The 14,778-nt window shown below is 39.3% G+C and overlaps 1 protein-coding gene across 1 annotated transcript in view; it reads right to left on the reverse strand.

Annotated features, from left to right (window-relative positions):
- Positions 1 to 14,778, reverse strand: part of LOC135084918 (F-box/LRR-repeat protein 20) — a 40,150-nt gene that overhangs the window by 13,165 nt on the left and 12,207 nt on the right. The window contains exons 4-9 of the mRNA XM_063979665.1: positions 14,291 to 14,398; positions 13,823 to 13,920; positions 12,229 to 12,295; positions 11,316 to 11,418; positions 10,384 to 10,469; positions 9,615 to 9,797 (exon numbers count right to left, since the gene is read on the reverse strand). Of these exons, the coding sequence (XP_063835735.1) occupies positions 9,615 to 9,797; positions 10,384 to 10,469; positions 11,316 to 11,418; positions 12,229 to 12,295; positions 13,823 to 13,920; positions 14,291 to 14,398 (645 nt within the window). The remainder of the gene's footprint in view (positions 1 to 9,614; positions 9,798 to 10,383; positions 10,470 to 11,315; positions 11,419 to 12,228; positions 12,296 to 13,822; positions 13,921 to 14,290; positions 14,399 to 14,778) is intronic.

Below are 14,778 nucleotides of genomic sequence, written 5' to 3' on the forward strand. Positions count from 1 at the left end.
ATAAATAATGTAATTTGTTATTTTAGGTTACAAAAATAACCATTAATGCAAATAAAAAAAAAAGCAAAAATAAAACAAGATGTGCTGGCTGGCGCATGGCGAGGATAGAAAGCTCCTAGACAACAGGAAATACAAAGACGAAGGTGTGATGTTTGGATTACAGAATAAAAGGATAAAAGAAAAAAAAAATCTGTTCAATTGTGTCAAATTATGTCATATCCAACTCATACAATGGTAATGATTAGGTTTCATCCATATCCATGTATGCCTGAACTATTTGCTGTTTTAATGAGCCCTTTGAGAGATTAAATAAATCTATTTCACTATGATTATTGTTATAGGTACTAAGCAAACGAGACATAACACAGTTCTTGGCATAGTTAGTGCGGTGCAAAGGCACATTGAACAAAGGGGTCTTGGCCGTGCGATACTTGGGGGTACGGAACTGAATTTGTTCAAGTAAAATAGGGTTATTAATATTACTATTTACAATATCATGTAGTAAAGACATGTCTAGTAACTCACGCCGAGATTTAAGAGGCATGAGTGAGTAGTGACGACAGTCGTCCTCGTAAGATACGCTATGCCTGTGGGTCTTGTAGTTAAGGTGCTTTACAAAAAGTTTTTGGATTCTCTCAATTCTGTCTATGTATTTATTGTATTGAGGAGACCATATGGCACTTGCGTATTCAAGGATACTTCGACAGTAAGCGTAGTAAACCACTTTCAAACTATGGATGTTTCTAAATGGCTTGCAAGATCTCATTAGAAAGCCTAAGTTGCGGTAAGCCTGCTTTGTGATGTGGTCAATATGTTCGGACAAGAGCATTTTAGAGTCCAACCAGACTCCCAGGTCTCTCACTATCTTGGTCCTCTCAATGATCGTGTTGTTAAAATTATACGGATAATTAATTATTGTGTTTTTACGACTAAAGCTTAAACATTGACATTTTTTTATGTTTACCTTAATATTATTCATCTTGTAATACGTATAAAGAGAGTTAAGATCATGTTGAATAAGTTCACAGTCTAGAGTAGAATTAATTTTCATATATATTTTCTTATCGTCAGCATATAACAAATGTTTAGAGTATTTAAAACATCTGTGGATGTCGTATATATAAGCACAATAAAAGAGAGGACCAAGGTGAGATCCCTGAGGAACCCCGGATGGAATATTTATGAAGTCTGATCTGTATCCCCCCACGACCACTGCTTGAGAACGGTTAGTTAGATAGGACTCAACCCATCTCAACAGATTCCCTCGTATACCGAGTGTATATAGTTTGTTGATCAGGATGACGTGATCGACACGATCGAAAGCTTTTTCAAAATCGGTGTAGATCACGTCAACCTGCCCTCCCCCTTCCATTTCACATAGAACGTAATTTGTAAACTCAGCTAGGTTAGTGACAGTGGATTTTTTCTTTAAAAAGCCATGTTGATGAGTGGATATGGAGTTGCTGATGATGGGGTAAATACTTTCAAATACAGCTTTTTCAAGTAATTTACTAAGAGTGTTAAGGATAGAGATCGGCCTATAGTTTTGTATTTGTAATTTAGACCCCTTCTTATGCACTGGAATTACGAAGGCTTTTTTCCAGATAGTGGGACAAATACACTCCCTTATTGATCGGTTAAATAACAGGGTTATAGGAAAAGCCAATGATTCAGCACAGTTTCTTAAGAAGATAGGTGGTACATCATCACAACCTGGCCCCTTGGAAGCGTCTAGTCTTTCCAACAGCCCCACCACTCTTTCATGCTGAATGTCGATATTAGTTATAATATCTCCTGTAATCTCATCGCCATTATCTAAATTATTAAGGATGACATTATCTTGGGGATTAGAGAACATGTTATGAAAGTAGTTATTAAAGGCATCACAAATAACATTGCCATCGGTCAAGGTCTCCCCGTCATGAATAAAATGGTTAGGGTGTTGCGAGCCTCCTCTCTTTGATTTTATATAAGACCAAAACGCTTTAGGACCTTTACACATTCCATTCTCTATAGTAGCAATGTACTTCCTGAAGCAGGCATCTTGCAACAATCGTACACGTTGTCTGAGTATCGCAAATTCATTATAATCGCGAGGGTTGTTAAACCGTTTCCATTTCTTGTGAATTTTGCTTTTTTCTTTGATAATTTTCTTCAATGGATTACTATACCAAATTGGATATCTATTGCTATTAGTACTCACTTCAGAAACAGGAATATACTTGTCAAAACACTCGCCCAAAACTGAGTAGAACCTGTCAATAGCTTCATCCACGGACCCATGCGAGAGGGTATCATGCCAATCTATTTTGTTTAAATAATCATTTATCAGCCTGTAATCAGAGCAATGAAATTTTCGACGTTTGATAATAGTTTTGGAGAGCGGCCTATTAAACAAATCCATAATACTGATAGTCAGAGCTGGATGATGAGAGCTTACGTTTAACAGAGGAAGAATACATTGATCGCAGGTGCTGTGTATATTGCAGAATACCAAATCAAGACAGCGGTCATTGTTATTACGGATATAATTATATTGAGTCATGCCCAAGTAAGTTAAATCCTCAACAAAAGAGAATGCTGCTGCCTGTTGTTCAGAACTCACCACAGGAGATGATGCTAATGAGTACTGTTCATCCTGCCAATTCAGGAAAGGAAGGTTGAAGTCTCCGACCAGTAAGAAGGTATGAGTGGGTTGGCAGTCCACCAGTTGAGCCAAAAACTCCTTTGTTTCGGCAAGTTGAGCAGGCTTAGAAGACATGTCAGGCGGAATGTAAACTAATATTATTGTTAACTCTGAGCTTGAACCCGTTTTGGAAGCAGGGATAGTAATACAAAGCAATTCTGTGTTTGCATTGGTATTGAAATTACCCGATGCCTGTGCATTCAAGGAATTCCTTACACAAGCCATGACCCCCCCACCAGTTTTCTTACCAGTGTTTGCTAAGTTACGATCCTTTCTAAATATATCATAGGTATTGTTATCACACAGCTCCGAATCCATAATGTCGTCTTGGAGCCACGTCTCCGTGAATAAAACTATGTCAAAGTCTGAACTGAGTAAGTTGTTACAAAGATCTAAGCATTTGGTTCTTAGGCCCCCTACATTTTGATAATAGATACTAATAGGTTTTTTATTGAAATCCATATTTAACTATAAAAATTAAAAAATATTATACTTGCAGAACTAGCGTAATAGTCATAAATAAAGCTTGTAAAAATAGATACAATTGCACGAGTAATTATCACTGTAGAAATTGTAAATAGTTGAGTTGATGAGAAATAGCCTCTAAAAGAGTTGAATATGTTCTTACCAAAATGAAAACCATTGTTCAAACTATATTCTAAATTATTGCAATAAAACATCATTGTAAGAGTTGATGATTGTTGAATTGAAGCGAAACAGCGCCATTTAAAATAAAATACCATCCCAATATTAGATTGATTAAATAATTTGTAAAATAATTTGTATAATAATAAGTTAATATGATTAAAAAATTGCAATATTGTATAAGTTGTAAATAATTGTGAAAGTGAGAGACAGTCTTTGATAAAATTCAATATATTCCATCTAAAACGAAAGTGAGTGTACAAATTACGTTTTAAGTTATTGAGAAGAAAAATAACCTCCACTGCATAAGTTGGACATTGTTGTGATAGTGAGAAACCGCCCCTGATAAAAATGAATATCTTCATACATATCATAGTATATTGTAAAAGGTAACTGTGGGAAAAAGAATGCGTGTAAGAAATAATAATACGCGACTCAAAAGTGAATAAATTGCTTATTATTAAGATTATACAGATACTATTTAAAAACATCACACCTTTTGCATCAAGATAAAATATTACATCACTGAACCTGCCAAGACCAGCCAGCATTGCTACATGATAACGGTAAAAACATAGAATATGCAACAGTACTGAGAAAAACAATGAACAGATGTTAGCTATAATACATATTAATAACTTTTTATTAAGTGTATTAGTAAAAAGTAAATCTGTATGAAAATAAATAGCAAACATTACCAGCAAAAAATGATTAAACATAACATGAGCAAACAGTTGACTCTCAGGTAAAATTAGTTTTTTAGGTTTTCTAAAGTTTCGCTATTACGAATAAATATGGTCCCAGTAGTATCAGACTTCCTCATGTATATTCTTCCTGCACGAACCCATATGTATTTATAGTTGAGTTCCTTTCCGCGTTTTCTGGCTGCGGCGTGCAGTAGTTTGTTCTCGGGCGATAGATTTTCAATCACAAACACTGGTGATTTATCCTCGGTCGTGAAGCCCAGGTTGTGGGTGTTGAGCTTATCGCGGCTGTGTTTCTTATTGTGCTCCGCAACAGCTGACAGTACACAATCACGGATGCGCGGTGAGACGAACTTTGCTATGATTGAGCGAGGTCTAGGGCTGTTAGGGTTCAATTTCGCCACCCTTGAGCAGTACTGGATGTCATGGTCGCCAATAGTGTAATTGACGGTGCGCCCTAGGTTTTTTACGATGTTCACGACGTTCTCAGATTTTTTCTCCGGTACGCACTGTATTTCAAGGCATGAAGCTCGTGATAACTGGTCAAGTTGGCCTACTTTGTTCTTAAGTATGTCCAATTCACCACGCAATATCGTGTTTTCTTTCTTTAGTGACAATAATTCTTGTCCTTGTCGGTTAAAATCTTCGGTAAACTTGTCGAATTTGTCACTAATAAAATCCATGAAACTACGAAAGCTTCCCACCTGCTCATTCAAAGCATTCAAGCTGTTTTTGATCTGCGTATTTACGACGTTCAACATTTGTTTAACACATTGTGTTAGTAACAATCTTATACTTAAAAACTAGGTTAGTAGTAACATAAATCAGTCAAAAAACCGGTTTCTGGATCCATGCAAGGGAATATTAATCCAGTGCTTAAAGATGGGACACGATGGCCTATCTTTGATAACCGACAGGATGCTGTTGGCGCTTTCCCGTATCCTCGCAAGCATCGACGCTGTTCGTTTACGGATGATAGCGTAGAAGTCATCCACACGCGCTTCCGCGAACATAGTCGAAGCACTGCAGAACCTTGGTAGCCCCATCAGCATCCTGAAGGCATTGTTGTACTGAACCCTGAGAGCGTTATAGGTCTTTTGCGTGAAGTCACACCACAGACTGCAGGTGTAAAATGTTTGACAGAATGCCTTAAAGAGGGTAATTTTGACATCTCTTGTGCACCTGGCAAACCTGCGGGCGAGCATGTTGCATCGGACCGCCAACGCTCTCCTCTCTCGTTCAATGTCACAGTCATCCGATAGGTTTTCAGTGACAATGTGTCCAAGGTATTTGAATTGAGTTACTCTCTCCAGTTCTACATTGAGAAGTTTCACTGGAGGTATTGGAATTGATTTCTTATTACCTGATCGAAAAACCATGAATTGACTTTTTTTGACATTATAAAGAAGTCCATGCTTAGAAGCATATTCTTCACACACCGACAGTAATTTGCACAGACCATTTGCCGTTGGGCACAGCAACACCATGTCGTCTGCGTAACTAATGCTGTTGATCATAAGACCGTCAACTGAGCAGCCGACCCTGGTGTCGCTGAGCTCAACGATGAGGTCGTTCACATAAAGGCTAAAAAGCGCAGGAGACGTCAGCCCTCCCTGTCTCACCCCACATTCAAGGGTGTACTCATCAGACAGCTCTCCAGACCATCTGACCTGGTTAATCTGATTACCATACCAGTACTGAAAAGTAGTAATTAGTTCAGGTGGCAATGCTATGTCAGATAGTTTCGACCACAATAACTTATAATTAACCAGGTCAAATGCTTTAGAGAGATCCAGGAAAGCAGCATACACAGGCGTCCTTCTCTGGGTATAGTACCTGACTGTATGCTTAAGCGAAAACACAGCACTCTCAGTTGACAAACCGGGTCTGAACCCAAACTGAGCATCATTAAGCTTAAGATGGTGACTAAGTCGTCGCTCAAGCACACCGTCAAGGACCTTTGCCAGTATGGTGGCCAGCGAAATAGGCCTATAGTTGCCTTTGTCCGACATGTCCCCTGTCTTGTTTTTGACTATAGGGACCACAATAGTCTTCATTAGTGCAGAGGGTAGGTACGAGTGCCTAATACAGAAGGTGTACAGCAATGACAGAACCCTAGGAAGATGAGATCCAGCATGGTGAAGGTGTTCTATACTGAGGCCGTCGTGCCCAGGCGACCTACCCTTATTCATCGTCTTGAGTATCGCTCTTACTTCACTAGGTGTAATATAGACAGGAACACCCGAGACGACGTCCCCAGTACACGCAACCTCCATGTCACTCGTCCGGAGCACCGGCTTTACAGAAAAGTGATCTCTGAACAAATTTGCAATTTCTTCCGGCTTACTGACTCCCTCCACGCTAATAGGGGCAACCGGCCTTGGACTAAGTTTTTTTGTGTGTTTCCAGAAATTGGGGAAGTTTTTATTTTCATGTTCTGATGCCAGTAAATCCATCTTAATTTGATCGTGTTTTCTTTGATATGATTTTAACTTCGCCTTAAATTTTCTTCTGGAATCACACATATCCTGATACAGAGGACCCGATCGAGGTTTTCCATGCCAAACCCAGTCCAAATATACCTGTCTAGCCCTACCATGATCTTCCTTGACAAACCTATTCCAACCCGGAGTGTTTCGGCTTCGTTTATTACGGTTGCTCTGTACGCAACTAGACTCAGCTGCCTCCTGAAGCGTAACTACGATATCGTCATAAAACCTATCTATCACTAATCTATGACCCACATCGTTACACATACTGTCACAACATGAAGCAAATTCCTTGGGAAAATCTATTTCTCTTAGACCTTCAGCACACATTTTGTGATAACATTTAACCTGACAGGAATTTCTCGAGCCCCATATTACTTTATTAACCGACTTTCTTATCGTGGGACTAAGTAATGTTGGCCCAATTACTCCCAAATTAACTTGAACCATTAACGGATGGTGGTCCGACCAGTATATGTCATAGTATACTTCGACATGCTCAACCGACCGCCACGCCGCTTCCGTGACGAGACAATGATCAAGCCAGCTCGTAGATCCATGGGCATCACTGACATACGAATAGGTACCCGAGTTTAATCCTAATTTAGTTATGTCTGCACAGAGCCAACTTTGCTCTGTACAGAAAGACTGCATTTCTTTACCAAATAATTGCTTAGGATCAGCATTAAAATCCCCCAAAATAAATACGGATTCAACGTTGCAACTCTCTACTATTGCTGCTATTTTGCTCATACAGTCACAAAATTCTATTAGATTATCTGCGCAATTAGTAGGCATGTATACACATAAAACCAGTATCACTCGGTCACCAAGTGTAATCCTAATTCCAGCAATTCTGTCACTACTGCACTCAACCACAGACACCGTCCGATACAAAGATTTTCTCCATAAGAGGGCTATCCCACCGAAGGGACGACCTCGTATGAGTTTGGTGGAATCCATAGAAGACTTACCGTGGAACCCAAAGTCACTATCAATATCACCCAATAAAGGTATTTCATTTGACATAAGCCATGTTTCTTGCAATGCTATAATATCTGCAGACTTACAAAGATTTCGCACACACTCAATTGATCTATTTATACTCTTACAATTAAAACTTACAAATTTTGAAACGAGATTGCAATTGGAATAATTAATAGAATTCATTACAATTTGTATTTATTTTGCTGCTTTCCTCGCGCTTTATTGAAACTCACAAACCTTCGAAAGGAGACGCCACTAGGCCATAAATTCTCATCCATGAACACAGACAATTTATCCTTTGGAATTAAAAATTTGTAGGCTACATATTGTTTATCTAATTTCATATCTACTTGTTGCAACTTAACTTCAACATTAGTTTTACGATTTATATAGTTCGCAATATCTACCATTGACGACGCTTTATCGATATTATAGATATAAAAGGGAACCCTTACCTCGGCCGCTTTAAAATTACATTCCGGGGACAAATCTGCCTTCCCTTTCATACCTACAAAACGATTACGTAGACGTTTACGCTGCACTAAAGTCCAGTCTTCGGTCGGCTTTTCCACTTTCCACTTGCCATTTTTAGCTACTTCCGACAGTAACTTTTTACTATGAATCGTAGAAACGCAATCTTGTAAACAATTGTTATTATCAACCCGTTCCCGTACCACTTGCTCGTGATTCTCACTTAAAACTCGCACACAAGGGACGTTATCACTACACTCCTTCGGTAAGTCACACGATTTATTCATAACTTCACTTGACTCGCGGTTGACCGGCCCAGCGATAACGATAGTAGGGGACACTGCGCTCGCGTCGTTTTGCGAAACCGAAGTACACGGCGCGGCCTCTTGGTGTATCTCGCTCTCGCTCTTGCATGCCGGAGGGATTACTGTAGGTTGCCCGATACTGCTCGCACTGTTCGAAACCGCAGTTTCGTTTGTTTGCGCCTCATCTCGACCGTTGGGCGATTTTTGCAAATCACCCGCACACATATTTGCTAACGACGACGAGTGTAACAACGGATAATTATTCGCCGCTGCTGTTTGCGACGTATTTATCGTTTTAATTGGTACATAATGTAGACCTATGGGCCCACTATCCAAATCAAAACTGTCTTGTAATACGTATGCACCTCTTCTTGTATTTATGTTCAAAACGCTAAGTTCAGGTGAACCATTTATCATAGATGCGTGTTTCATATTCTCAACGCTTTGTTTAAAAACGTCAAACTGATGAACAGTAACGAATTTTTCCTCCATCGTACTCACATAATTTTGTAGCCTCGAAATGTCTCTCAAAATACGCGTAACATCGACATGGTCGAATGAGACAGGTGGAAGTTTGTGTAGATCTTTAGCTACAAAGATCGGAAATAATTCGTTGCTTGTACCTTTCATCAGACAAATTATGTCATCCAGCTCCTTAGACATTTTTTTCTTGCCTTCTTTCCTTCGATTGGGTACCTTTTTCGCATTGGGTAACGACTCAAAAAGCAGTTTCTTTGCCTTTGTTATATCCTCTGATGAAAACGACGACGTACATAGCTGATGAACGCTTTCCTCATCCATGTAATCCAGGACATTCCAAAGAAATGCCAACAGCTCGTTGATAACAACATCACAATTCGCACACTTCACCGTAGTTGACATGGGAGTCATAACCACAAGCGATGCGTCACCGTGTCACGAATAGCACAACACGCACACGTCCGATATCGCCCGTTCGCAGCGCGTCACTGATAATAATAAAATAATAATAATAAAAAAATTTTTTATTCACCATAACAGAAATATGTACACAGTGTTAACAGAACTTAATACATAAGTATTTTAGTACAGTAGGTACAAGTCGGTAGAATGGCATGCCCCTGTCCTCTAAACTAGGATAGATCCTGTATCTTAGAGAACAGTGATTCCTCTGGAGACATTGTATTGTAATTACTTAAATTTAATTTTACATGTGGCTTTTGTGTTATGCTTGCTGCTCACTATGTATGTGTGTGTGTGTGTGTGTGTGCATTCTGATCCAAAAATGATGGAAACATTCTAACTGCTAAAATTCTAATTCTTACTGTGGTTCAAAAACCGCTCTTACCCGAGCCAAAGCCTGGAATCCAGCATCAGTCAGTTGGCTGCACAGCGCGAGTTCCAACGTCACCAAGTCCGGACAGTGCGCTGCGAGCGCGGACAGCGAGGTGTCCGTAAGTCGCGTGCATCCGGACACGCAGAGGCGACGCATGGCGCCCCCTAGCTTGATTATCGAGTCGTCTGTTAGATTCTGCGAAAGAAAGTAGTTAATAGTTTTATTAGTACATGAGGAGGTCGAGTGTATCGTTAATTAAAAAAAAACTCATTTATTTATGCAAGTAGGCTTTTAAAAAGCATTTTTACACGTCCCAGTATTAACCCTACCACTGCTTCGGGACAATAAATGGGCCAGTGCTGAGAAGAAGCAGCGCAAGAAACTCAGTCACTATTGTCAGCCTCTTTTAGCCAAGGACATCCACTGCTGGACAAAGACATTCCCAAGGAATTCCACAATGAGCGGTCCTGAGCTGCTTACATCCAGGTTCTTCCAGCGAGCTTCAATAGTACGTTAATAGGTGCAACTATGTACCAAAAGAATAAGTATAATTTGTGTGACTGTTGAATAATAGTAGTCCTTATTTACCCTGTTAACTCAACAATATCCGGCTCGAAGGACCAGTGAAGAAAAAATAGAAATTATAAAGATAATAAGAAAGAATAGACTTTTTACATGCTTGCTTTTACTGACGTAAAATAATATATTATGTTTTTTAAGTCAAAGACCCGAAAATAAGTTTATAATTTTTCTATAAGTCGTCGATATTCTGTATACTCACATCACATCCCTGCACATTCAAAACTTCCAAGTCTGGGCAGTATGTAGCAAGACAGGACACCGCTCTGTCGTTCACATTCTTGCAGCCTGAGAACAAAAACAACAAGTTGAATAATAAAAATCTCATGCTACACTAAATAGTAGAATCACAGGTCACAGAAACTAAAGGGAGATGTGACAAAGGGGCGGGACCGGTGTCGCAGCAATATGCCCAAAAACAGAACACATTGCTCGTGACAGCAATGATGACAGCATAATCATAATGTAAACAATTTATATTGCTTGCTACTAAAGATTATTCGAACGTTGAGTACTGATACCGCAGTGGATAATGAGCACATATTTTGATCTTTGTGTGTGTCAATTTCTAATGCGACACTGAGTTTGGAACTCAGCGCATTAGTTGGCATCTCTCTTCAGGGTGGAATTTAGTAATGTCACCTGGAGAGAAAGTAGTAAAGTACTCTTAATTTTGTAGATAGAAAATTTTAGTCAATGAAAACATTTCTTTATTTTTTAAATGGAAGAAAACTGCATTCAAAGATTTTCGATTTTTTTTCGAAATTTCTCTACCATACCATACATATAATTTTCTGAAAAAAATTACAATAATTTAAGATTTCTTGGATTTCCTTTCATTTGATTTATCAAGTTTGTTAGAGAGATTTCATCCTTATACTTAACCCTCGATGCAATAAAAATACAGGGTGTAATTTTTGACAGATTTTAGTTGGTTCGATTCCCGGGTGTGGCATGCGAATTTTTGGCAATCTTTGAATGCAGTTCTATTTCTTTTCAAAAATTAAGGAATGTTTTCTTTGAGTAAAATTTTCTACCTATAGTATTAAGAGTACTTTACCTCCAGGTGGCATTAAAAATTCCATCCTGTATATCTCTATGGGTAGAATAACAGAATTGTTTTAAAAAACTGACCTCTGCATATGAAGCTCTTGAGTTTAGGGCACCCTCTAGCCAAAGCCTCGACGCCGTTCTCTGTGATCGATTGGCACCACGATACGTTGACGTGTGTGAGCATCTGTGGACACGACACGTTGACGTGTTAGCCGCCATCTTGTGTTCATCATCATCATCATTTCGGCCATAGAACGTCCACTGCTGAACATAGGCCTCCCCTAATGCTTTCCATGTTGATCGATTGGTAGCGGCCAGCGCTTCCCCATCTTGAGTTAAAGGGCCCAAAATTCGATGGCCTTTTTGTTTTGACTTTTAGTTGGCCGATAGTTGGGTCGGGTTGTTAATCAGTAGAGATGTATGAAAGTATTGTGGTATGACTATTGTGGTGAGCTCACTCGTAATACAAGCTAATTTAGCTTAGTACATTGGTTCCCAAAGTGTGGGGCGCGCCCCCCAGGAGATACGCAAAGATCTTTTAAGGGGGGACGCGGGCCATCTGTGTAATTAAGTATAAAAAACCTGCGACCGCTGCGAGAATGCATTCCAGACTGCTCGATACGACCAATAAATAATCTTGACTGGAGGAGGGGGGCGCGGAATTTTTTGTATGGTCGAAAAGGGGCGTGACTTAAATAAGTTTGGGAACCAATGGCTTAGTACGAGGGGCTAACGGGACTGTTAGTAATTTGTGTAATAACAAATTACTAAAAAAGTTCGCACATTACACCGATTTGGTATCGGCCGATTCTTCATACAAATTGAAATCGGGCCCAACTATCGCCCAATTAAATGTCGGTGGTCTGCGCTTAGGCTTAATCTAATGTTTCAATTGTTGATTTATGACAAAAATGTCTATGAGAATAAAATGCAAAGACAACATTGTAGTTTTAATGATATTAGAAAAATATATGAAAAATAAAGAAAAACTTACCGGGCATCCATCTGATAGTGCTTTAAGGGATATGTCTGTTATGCTCGGACACGAGTCGAGGTTTATCCTGGAAACAATAGAATGTATATTTAATATACTGGTAACACTAATCTTGTATACAGGGTGTAAAGAATTGGGGTACAATTTTCGGGTACCCGTGACAGGGTACTTTAAATGTGCCCCAAAGTATCTACAACATTTAATTTACCTAAATAATACCACTATAAAAAGACTAACAACAAACAATACAACTACGTCACGAAAACATAATCAATCTAAGAAATAACCAAAAAATAGTCAAAAAGAAACAAAATATGCCTCAAAAATTAAAAAAAGTCCTAAAAGCCGAAACTGAATAAGATAAAAACAAAAAACTACCAAAAATAAAACGATAAAATGTTATATTTTTTAAAAAACGTACTTTCATGCCACAGTCCGTACGAGTCTGTTAACAACTTTTCCTAAAAAACCAAAAACTAAAAAAAAAATACTAAAAAACACTACGAAAAGGGCGACAAATCGCTAAAACAACAACAAAAAAACCGAAACAACTACAAAACCAAAAGAAAAGAAGCGACAACTAAAAACATCCAACACTGAATTAACGACATAGATACCTATTTTGTTCCAAACTTCAGAACGACGACATGGCAAACCGTGCACATCGCAAAATGTCCGAATTACAAATATGGGACTGCAAAATCGGCCATATTGCAAAGTGTACGGTTCACAGGAGTTACGACGACATCTTAGCAAACGTTATCTTCAGAAGAAAAAATCGTTGAAGAAGATTTTCCTTAACCTAAATCTTTAAAAAAACTAGATCCTTAAACGTGTGGCAATAGAGAATTGAATTGAATTGATCTAATTACTGAATGGCAAAAAAAATGAGATACGTCAAGTAAAGGGCGTCACTTATATAAATTACTAGCTTTCCGCCCGCCCGTTTTTCCCGAATTTTGTCTGTCACAGAAAAACTTTATCGCGCGCGTCCCTGTTTCAAAAACCGGGATAAAAACTATCCTATGTCCTTTCCCGGGACTCAAACTATCTCTATGCCAAATTTCATTAAAATCGGTTAGTGGTTTAGGCGTGAAAGCCAGACAGACAGAGTATGAGACTTTCGCATTTATAATTAGATTAAGTATAGATTTCCGAATATACACGAACGCCTAAGAGGAACGAGAGGTGGGAATAGTCCCGTATTTTTTTCGTGCTGTCTAGTAGGTAATTTTGCCACACCTACTATGAACAACAGCTATTACCTACGAAACCAAAAATGCCAACTATAGGTCTAGCCAGTCAGTGACTGAGATGTGTTTTTGTTATGTCAAATGTCACCGAGACTTCAGATTTGTATGCTCTGTCACGTCATGATATGTCAAAATCATCATTCCCGTGTCGCTCACATACCTCAGGCACTGAGTTATGGGCTTGATCTATAAACGATGTTTATGACTTAGCCATATTGAACTATACACAGACAACAAAATCCGTTTAAGATATTGCGAAATGTTGCCAGTATAAAATAAACTCATTACAAAAGTTGCCAGTACAAAAAAAGATAAATTAGTTTATGGTGAAACAGTTTTACCTTTGTAGTTTGCTGCACCTTCTGCCTAGGGCCTGGCAAGTCTGGTCGGTGACTTTCTTGCATTTGTTCAGGTTTAAGTCTTCGATGTTTGGGCATGACTGGAAAATACAGAAATAAACATGAGCACATTCTGAAAACCAACATCCTCATACCATTCTGGATGTTTAAAGATTTTTTTATTCTTAAATACTGACCCCCTTACTAATAAAAAGTTACACAGTTGTTGAACACTGTTTTGACAAATGACATTTCCATCATCATCATCATCTCAGCCATAGGACGTCCACTGCTGAACATAGGCCTCCCCCAATGCTTTCCATGTTACAAGGTGGACCGACGACATCATAAAGGTAGCAGGAAAGCGCTGGACGCAGGCCGCTACCAACCGGGCAACATGACATTTCCATGACATTACAATATTCCACCCTGTATACCTAATAATTATCTCTCTCTTGCGCTACAACATACCTGTGCGAGAGTCTTCATCGATCCATCGGCTATGCTCTCGCAGCCTCGCAACGACAGCTGTCGTAGGAACCCGCCGCATCTTTGAGATATGTTCTCGATCACTGGCCCCTGAAAACAGGAAATCCCATTTACACTAGCACAGTATGCGTAGGATACAAGGGGAAAGACATGTGGGCAAGTCCATGCAGCCTTATTTGTCTTATCGCCCGCATGCCTTTCCCCTTGTACCCTTCACCTACATTCGAGCTGTTACAACCGTACCCTGTTACAACCGTACCCAGTCTACCCTCCCTTCCCCTTGTAAGATGTACCCCTCGCCTACCGTGCTACATTCGAGCTATTGGCGGATTTACACTGCGCGGAAATTAGCCGAGTCAAGTCAAAAAAACAGTGGAGTGGGAATGAAATTCATTCATTTTTCATCCCCACCCCACTGTTTTTTGACTTGACTCGGCTAATTTTCGGGCAGTGTAAAAGCGCCTTATTAC

The sequence above is a fragment of the Ostrinia nubilalis genome, chromosome 27 (assembly GCF_963855985.1).
Source record: "Ostrinia nubilalis chromosome 27, ilOstNubi1.1, whole genome shotgun sequence".
Classification (NCBI taxonomy): domain Eukaryota; kingdom Metazoa; phylum Arthropoda; class Insecta; order Lepidoptera; family Crambidae; genus Ostrinia; species Ostrinia nubilalis.